Source organism: Miscanthus floridulus, chromosome 18, assembly GCF_019320115.1.
Source record: "Miscanthus floridulus cultivar M001 chromosome 18, ASM1932011v1, whole genome shotgun sequence".
Taxonomy (NCBI): Eukaryota; Viridiplantae; Streptophyta; class Magnoliopsida; order Poales; family Poaceae; genus Miscanthus; species Miscanthus floridulus.
In genome coordinates, this window is record NC_089597.1 from 83,257,932 (window position 1) to 83,266,756 (window position 8,825).

General features: G+C 46.2%; 1 protein-coding gene and 1 long non-coding RNA gene across 2 annotated transcripts; both read left to right on the forward strand.

Annotated features, from left to right (window-relative positions):
* The first annotated feature begins 4,220 nt into the window (after window positions 1-4,220).
* On the forward strand, window positions 4,221-7,282 carry LOC136524104 (uncharacterized). The gene is made up of 3 exons (XM_066517571.1): window positions 4,221-5,523; window positions 5,968-6,161; window positions 6,737-7,282. The coding sequence occupies exons 1-3, from the start codon at window positions 4,221-4,223 to the stop codon at window positions 7,280-7,282; spliced, it is 2,043 nt and encodes a 680-aa protein (XP_066373668.1).
* A 302-nt stretch (window positions 7,283-7,584) lies between these two features.
* Window positions 7,585-8,553, forward strand: LOC136519953 (uncharacterized). Its single transcript, XR_010775084.1, has 4 exons — window positions 7,585-7,756; window positions 7,875-7,929; window positions 8,013-8,104; window positions 8,507-8,553. It is a non-coding gene; the product is annotated as an uncharacterized lncRNA (long non-coding RNA).
* Window positions 8,554-8,825: the final 272 nt, after the last annotated feature.

Consider the following 8,825-nt stretch of genomic DNA (forward strand, 5'->3'; position numbering starts at 1 on the left):
CTACAAAAGAAGATCAATTCTTTTTAGGTACCCAAACTTGCTTGGGTCCTTGAAGGTTAGTCACTAAGCTCTTTGGTACCCAAATAGATTTCTGCTTTGAGCCCATCTATGGTTTACCAATGAACTTAGCCTTTACACCATTTGCACCCTTGGTAAGTATATAGAAAGAATCAAGCTTAATGGAGGATACATTAGCATTTTTGCTCTTATTTTTGCATTCATGCTCTTTATGACCAACTTGCTTGCAACTAGTGTAAAACCGATCATTATTCTTCACAAAACTAGTCTTGTGAGGAGCAAAGGCTACCTTGTCTTTCTTGGGGGTATAGCCCAATCCCTCTTTGTAGAGAGAAGCTCTTTGGCTACCCAAGCACATAAGGAAGCGGTCCTCACCACCATAGGCCTTAGCCAAGGTGTGAGTGAGCTTATTGACCTCCTTCTTGAGGTTCTCATTCTCAACCTATTAGTGAGGCATCACAAGTGAGGCCATCACTACTAGATGAGGTGGAAGTAAAAGTACTACAAGAAGGGTTAGTGGGAGCAACAATGATAGGCATAGATAATGATTCATCAATTATATAACAAGTTAAACCTACATTGCAAGTCTCAACATGCTTCTTTTTGTTTTGCTCATCAAGCAAAGAGGAATGAGCCTTTTCAAGCTTTTTGTGAGTCTTGCCAAGCTTCTCATGGGCTTCCTCTAGCCTCTCATGAGTTGCTTTGAGCTCATCAAGGGCTTGCTTAAGGGCTTTTACATCCTTATTCAAGCTCTTGCATTCCCTTCTCTTAATGTCAAAGTGTTCTTTAGCATCTTCTAGCATGTCATATAATTCATCTTTAGTAGGTTCATCATCATCACTATCACTATCATTTTCATTATCATGTTCATCATCACTTCCATCATCACAAGTTTGTACCTTAGTGGCCTTAGCCATGAAGCATGATGGAGTATCGAAGAGAGAAGGCTTCTCATTGATAGCAATGCTTGCAAGTGCCTTCTTCTTGGTGGTCTTGTCATCATCACTATCATTATCATCACTTGAGGAAGCATCACTATCCCAAGTGACCACATATGAACCACCCTTCTTCTTCTTGAAGGTCATCTTGCCCTTCTTCTCTTTATTTTCCTTCTTGTCCTTCTTCTTGTTCTTCTTGTTGTCATCATCATTGTCGCTATTGTATGGACAATGAGCAACATGATGGTCTTTGTTTCCACATTTGAATCACCTTCTTGACTCTTCCTTGTTCTTGGATGAAGATTTCTTTCTTCTAGCATGGTACCCTTTCTTCATCATGAACTTGCCAAATTTCTTAACAAAGAGAGCCATCTTCTCATCATCATCATCATCATCATCATCATCCCATAAACCATCATCTTCACTTGATGTTTCTTGCTTTGCCTTGCCCTTGGATGATGTGACCTTGAATGCCACACTCTTCTTCTTCTCATCCTTCTTCTCATCTTTCTTCTCCTTCTTTTCTTCCTTCTCATCATCATCTCTATATGTATCATCGGTCATTACATCTCCTAACACTTGGTTTGGTGTCATGGTGTCCAAACCACTTCTCACTAGAATAGTAACCAATGTGCCAAATCTTGAAGGTAAGCATCTCAAGAACTTGTGGGACAAGTCCTTATCCTTCACCTCTTCTCCAAGTGCTTTGAGATCATTGATAAGCATTTGAAGCCTATGGAACATCTTTGGCACACTCTCATCCTCCTTCATCTTGAAGCTTGCAAACTTCTCTTTGAGAATATATGCCTTTGCACCCTTCATGGCTTGAGTGCCCTCAAATGATTCTTCCAACTTCTTCCAAGCCTCATGAGCCATCTCTATATTCTTGATTTGCTCAAATGTTCTCTCATCAATTGCATCATGAATGGCACTTAAAGCAATGTCATTGTTTTGGAGAAGCACTTCTTCAGCCATGGTGGGATTCTCTAGATCACCAATCTCAATTTTGGTTTCTACCACCTTCCACACTTTTCTATTGATTGACTTGATATGTGTGGTCATCTTTGATTTCCAATACGGATAATTTGTGCCATCAAATTGGGGTGGCTTCTTGGTGTTGTTGATTTAAGTCATTTTTACACCGAAGGTTGTTAAGCCTCAAATCACGGTGACCTCAGCTTCGATACCACTTGAAAGGTCCTAATGGCTAGAGGGGGGTGCATAGCCTAATAAAATTTCTACAACAACACTTAACAAACCGGTTAGACAATTATGAGGCGAAGCAAGTGTTGCACTAGCCTACTAAAAATGCAAGCCACCTACCACAATTCTAGTTTCTATAGTTTCTAACCACACAATGGCTATGGCACTACACTAAGTTAGTGTGCTCTCAAAGGCTAACTAAAGAGCCACACTAACCAAACTAATAAGCTCTCACAACTAGCTACACTTAAGAGCTTGACAACTAGTTTGCGGTAATAGTAAAGAGAGTGAGCAAGATAGTTATACCGCCGTGTCGAGGAGTGAACCAATCAATCACAATAATCAATATCAATGAAGACCAATTACCTTGGAATCAAAGGATGAACACAATGATTTTTTATCGAGGTTCACTTGCTTGCCGGCAAGCTACTCCTCGTTGTGGCGATTCACTCACTTAGAGGTTCACGCGCTAATTGGCATCACACGCCAAACCCTCAATAGGGTGCCGCACAACCAACACAAGATGAGGATCACACAAGCCACGAGCAATTCACTAGAGTACCTTTTGGCTCTTCCGCCGGGGAAAGGTCAAGAACCCCTCACAATCACCACGATCGGAGCTAGAGACAATCACCACCCTCCTCTCGATGATCCTCGCTGCTCTAAGCCGTCTAGGTGGTGGCAACCACCAAGAGTAACAAGCGAACCCCGCAGCGAAACACGAACACCAAGTGCCTCTAGATGCAAACACTCAAGCATTGCACTTGGATTCTCTCCCAATCTCACAAAGATGATGAATCAATGACGGAGATGAGTGGGAGGGCTTTGGCTAAGCTCACAAGGTTGCTATGTCAATGCAAATGGCCAAGACACTGAGCTTGAGCCGGCCATGGGGATTAAATAGAAGCCCCCATGAAATAGAGCCGTTCTACCCCTTCACTGGGCAAAACATGGGGTGACCGAACGCTCCAGTCATATTGACCAGACGCTCGACCTCTGCGTCCGGTCACGCGATGCGTGCCACGTGTCCCCTCTCTTCAAATGTTGATCACCTGATCTCAACAGTCAAGTGATGACCGGACGCAGCAGCTCAAAGTGACCGGACGCTGAACCCCAGCGTTCAGTCGTTTCTAGTAAGCATCCAAAGACGACTTTTCACGACCGGACGTGTCCGGTCATGCTCGACCGGACTCACCCAGCGTCCGATCACACGGTGACTCTTCTGTGCGCTACCACGTTAGCAGGACCAGACGCACCCCTCCAGCATCCGGTCAATAAGTGACCCAGCGTCCGGTCAGAGACCGACGCCAGCGCCTTCATGCTCCATCTGACCGGACGCGCCGGTCCTACCGAGACCAGCGTCTGGTCACTTACAGTGACCTTCGTCTTTTCTGTCTAGGGCGCCGGTGGCACCGTTGGACTGTCCGCACTCTATGGGCGGACACTCCACCGGTGAAGTTCCTAACCCTTGCTCAAATGTGCCAACCACCAAGTGTATCATCTTGTGCACATGTGTTAGCATATTTTCACAAACATTTTCAAGGGTGTTAGCACTCCACTAGATCCTAAATGCATATGCAATGAGTTAGAGCATCTAGTGGCACTTTGATAACCGTATTCCGGTACGAGTTTCACCCCTCTTAATAGTACGGCTATCAAACCTAAATGTGATCACACTCTCTAAGTGTCTTGATCACCTAAAACAAAATAGCTCCTACCATTTATACCTTTGCCTTGAGCCTTTTGTTTTTCTCTTTCTTCTTTTCAATTCTAAGCACTTGATCATCAGCATGGCATCGCCATCTACATGTCATGATCTTCATTTGCTTCACCACTTGGAATGTGCTACCTATCTCATGATCACTTGATAAACTATGTTCGCACTTAAGGTTTCATCAATTTACCAAAACTAAACTAGGTTTCCTAGCTCGCATCTTACTTGATTCAGGCAGCTCACATACTTTTGTCAGTGCCAGTTTTGCTCAGCAACTTCAGGGCTAGACTTCATTTTCTCCATCTTTGCAAGTGAAGATAGCTGACAGTCAGTTATTGGTATGTGCCATGCAATTCAAGCAGCTGGACTGGTCTGTGCAGCAATGCCAATTTCAGTCATCAGCCAAGGCCCTTCTGTTGGCCCAGTATGATCTCATCGTTGGCATGGATTGGTTGTCCCGTTTCAGTCCGATGAAGGTAGATTGGAATCAGAAATGGCTTAAGATTCCTTATGGAGATACTCCTCAGCTACTGCAGGGAGAGTTACAAGAGTTGCCCACAGGCACTGTCATTCAGGTGTCCCGGGTGTCTGCTGATATGCCGTTAGTTGGGTCCCTCAACCTACCACTGGAAATCTCTCAGTTGCTTCAAGACTTTCAGTCGGTGTTTCAACCTCCAGCAGGCTATCCGCCTCCACGAAACTATGAGCATGATATTCCTCTTTTACCTGGTGCCACTCCGGTCTTAGTCCATCCCTACCGTTATCCTCCAGCGGTTAAGGATGAAATTGAGCGACAGATTACTGAAATGCTCAACTCTGGTATAATTCAGCACAGTCAGAGCCCATTTTCTTCTTCAGTATTACTTGTGAAGAAGAAGGACGGAACATTCTGGTTTTGTGTCGATTTCAGGCAGCTTAATGCAATCACAGTCAAGACCAAGTATCCGGTGCCAGTGATCGAAGAACTTCTAGACGAGTTACATGGTGCTTCTTGGTTCACTTCATTGGACTTGGCTGCTGGTTACCACCAAATTAGACTGAAGCCCGGGGAAGAGGTAAAAACAGCTTTCCAAACTCATATGGGGCACTATGAATTTCGTGTCATGGCGTTTGGGTTGTCCGGGGCACCAGCAACTTTTCTCAAAGCCATGAATCTTACTCTGGGACCATTACTCCGAAAGTGTGTTCTCGTTTTCTTCGATGACATACTCATTTTCAGTCACACTTATGAGGAGCATGTCCAGCATGTCAGGCAGGTCCTAGAATTGCTGCATCAAGATCAGTGGCAGGTAAAAATGTCCAAGTGTGTCTTTGCCCAAAGGGAGCTCAAGTATCTCGGCCATGTCATTTCTGCTTCTGGGGTTGCTACTGATCCGGAAAAAGTTAAGGCAGTCGTGAAGTGGGCCACGCCAACATTAGTGAAGGATCTTCGGAGTTTTTTGGGGCTTGCTGGCTACTACCGACGCTTCGTGAAGCATTTCGGTATTCTTGTTCATTCTTTGACAGACCTGCTCAAAAAAGGTGCTATTTTCATTTGGTCAGTAGTACATCAGGAGGCCTTCTCGGCTCTCAAGCATGCCATCACTTCAGCCCCAGTTCTTGGGTTGCCTGACTTTTCTAAGCCCTTTGTTCTCGAGACTGACGCCAGTGGTAATGGAGTGGGTGCTGTCTTAACACAAGGAGGTCACCCTCTTACCTTCATGAGCAAAGCGTTGGGACCTCGGTTGCAGGGACTCTCAACTTACGAGAAAGAATATTTGGCAATCCTCATGGCAGTCGACCAATGGCGAAGTTACTTGCAGCATGCCGAGTTTCACATCGTGACAGATCATAAAAGTTTGGCTCAACTCACTGAGCAAAGATTGCACACGCCGTGGTAGCAAAAGGTTGTCACTCGGTTGATTGGCCTTCAGTACCGCATCATTTACCGGAAAGGAGCTGACAACGGAGCGACCGATTCCCTGTCCCGTGCTCCTCATGCCAACTGTTCAGCAATATCGGTTTGCCAGCCCCAGTGGCTTGATGAGGTCCGTCAATCCTATGTGTCTGATGAAGCGGTGCAAGACCTGTTGCGCAGACTGTCATCTTCAACAGATATGGTGTCCCATTACACCTTAGCCGATGGGCTTATTCGTTACAAAGGGCGCCTGTGGATTGGGGCTGCTCCGGTATTACAGCACAAACTTATTCAGGCAATGCATTCCACTGCAATTGGAGGCCACTCTGGCATACCTGTCACATACCGCCGAATGAAGCAGCACTTCGCCTGGTCCGGCATGAAAGCCGCAGTCCGCAATTTTGTGTCTGCTTGTCAGATATGCCAACAGGCTAAACTAGATCGCTCCAAACTCCCGGGTTTTCTTCAACCGCTGCCTGTGCCTGACAGAGCGTGGAGGATGGTTTCTCAGGACTTTATTGAAGGCTTACCATTGTCTGCCGGATTCAATTGTATTCTGGTGGTTGTGGACCTCTTTTCCAAATACGCCCATTTCGTTGGACTCCGACATCCGTTTACGGCAGCCTAGCGTCGCCAAGGTCTTCTTCTCTCAGGTGTATCGCCTGCATGGTATGCCTTCTGCACTAGTCTCAGACCGTGACAATTTTTACCAGCAAGCTGTGGACAGAATTGTTTGCTTTGGCTAAAGTGGAGTTGCGCATGAGCACTGCCTACCACCCGCAGTCGGATGGCCAAACCGAGCGGGTGAATCAATGCCTAGAGACCTTTCTTCGCTGTTTTGTACATGCATGTCCTCATCAGTGGCATCAATGGCTGGACTTGGCAGAGTTCTGGTATAACACCAGTCTGCATTCGGCTCTCGGGCGTTCTCCTTTTGAAGTGCTTTATGGATATGCCCCAACTCAGTTTGGCGTCAGTCCGGCAGATGAGCAACCAGTTACTGATCTCACCAGCTGGCTTCAGGATCGTTCCCTCATGTCTGAGGTTATCCATCAGCATTTACTGCGCGCCAAGCAAAGGATGAAAAAACTGGCTGATGGCAAGCGCTCTGAGCGACAGTTCGAGATCAACGACTGGGTCTTCCTCAAACTTCAACCCTATGTGCAATCTTCTTTGGCAGACCGCACCACTCAGAAGTTGGCCTTTAAGTTCTTCGGCCCCTTCAAGATTTTGTCCAAGGTGGGTAATGTTGCTTACAGGCTTGAGCTCCCGGCCACCTCTGCTGTGCATCCGGTGTTCCATGTGTCGCAGCTTAAAAAAGTCGTGGGTGCTCGCCATGATGTCACACCGTCGCCGCCACCTGCTTCCATTCGCTGGAGTATCCCAGAAAGGATTCTTCAGCGCCGGCAAATTCAGAAAGGTGCGCGTCTGATCCATCAGGGTCTTGTTCAATGGTCTAACATTCCTGTTTTATTGGCTACATGGGAGGATCTGGAGTACCTCAGGCAATAGTTCCCTCGCGCCAGCCTTTGGGATGATCCAGGCGCGCAAGGGGAGGGGGGTGTTAGCGCTGCATCGACGACATCAGAAGCAGCTGTTCAACGCCCGACAACAAGAGAAGGTGAAGCTGGGCCTCGGGAGAAGAGGCCGGCTCGGCCTAGGACGATGAATCCTCGTGTGTTCGGCCCAGAGTGGAGGAACCCGTGAAGATGCCGCCAGGCTGTGTGCGTGTGTGCGTATCCTGTATAAGAACAGGGAGTTGCGTGTGAGAGGGGTATGAACTGAGTTGTAACAAATCTTCCTAAACGCTAAGATTCATCGCCTGTCTCGCCTATGCTTTGCTCTCCCCTGCCTTTGCTCTGATCTTCCGATTCCCCTTCCCCTGCTGCTAACACTCTGCCGGGAGGATGGTCAGAGGCACGGCGACGAGGACGACGCCGGTGGGGAGAAGGCCATGAAGGGGGTGGCGACGGGGACCTCGCTGGGGTGTGCGCCTGTGCTTTACGAAACCCTAGCCGACGTTTTCACCTGTCACGCAATCACCCTCGTCGACCTTGCCTGCATCCTCTTCCTGTTTAACTCACTCTAGGCTGTTCTTTTTCAGTTTGCTGAGGGCCAAGGGGTTCTTCTCAATGTCAACACCCAGAAACCAGATCGAGGTGATTTTTAATTTCTTATAAATACATTTGACCGACACTTTTGCTTCCATGTATTGTTAATCTGGAAGCCACCTTGTGTGCAGGTCTGGGACATTGATGCGGGAAAACTGTGTTATCCACACCTGATTCAAAAGGCGATCACGGCATTCTCTGTGTTGCAGAAGAGCTTGTACATGTGAGTTATACACATAGTTTTTTCAACTACTGAGTCGATGATCTCCAAAGGGTTTAGTGCCTGCCAGATATGTTGGGGATAGTTCTAGAAGTGTGTCTCTAATAAAGCTTAGTCTGGCCAAGAGATGCCTACCTGACATGGCATATACTGCATTGCTTTTACTGATTCTTATGGTATGATGTTGCTAAACTACAAATATCTGTGTATCGTGCTCATAATCAACTTTGTCAACCAGTCTCCTTTTTTTGTATTTTCCAGTATGTGCTTATATTCAAAAGGTAGCATTATTCAGCTATCGGTTTAATTTTTAGAATAGTTCTTGCAAAAAGAACAGCTGTACATTGATGTGGAACACTAAACTTTAACCCATTTTTGTTTTGGGTGTCTGTTTCTTTACTGAAGGTTCTGCTGCCAGTGCTGCTAATGATATCAAAGAATCTGTTTTGCCCCAGCCTTTGTCTCAATTGATCAGGTAAACCTCTTCCTACTGCTCACAACTTAATCCTGCGTGTTCCACAAAAAAACTTCATCTTAATAGCCTATATCTACTATCCCTGTTTGATCTTTCATTCCACTATTTCTAGACATACAAATGTCTCATTAAGGTACACTCTTCTTCTTAAGGTGCTCATATATTCAGAGATGGGGTTATGAGTTTGTTGGATATTAAAGCTAGCAAAGCAGTATCCATATCTGGTAAAACTATGCAGCAGCGATCACA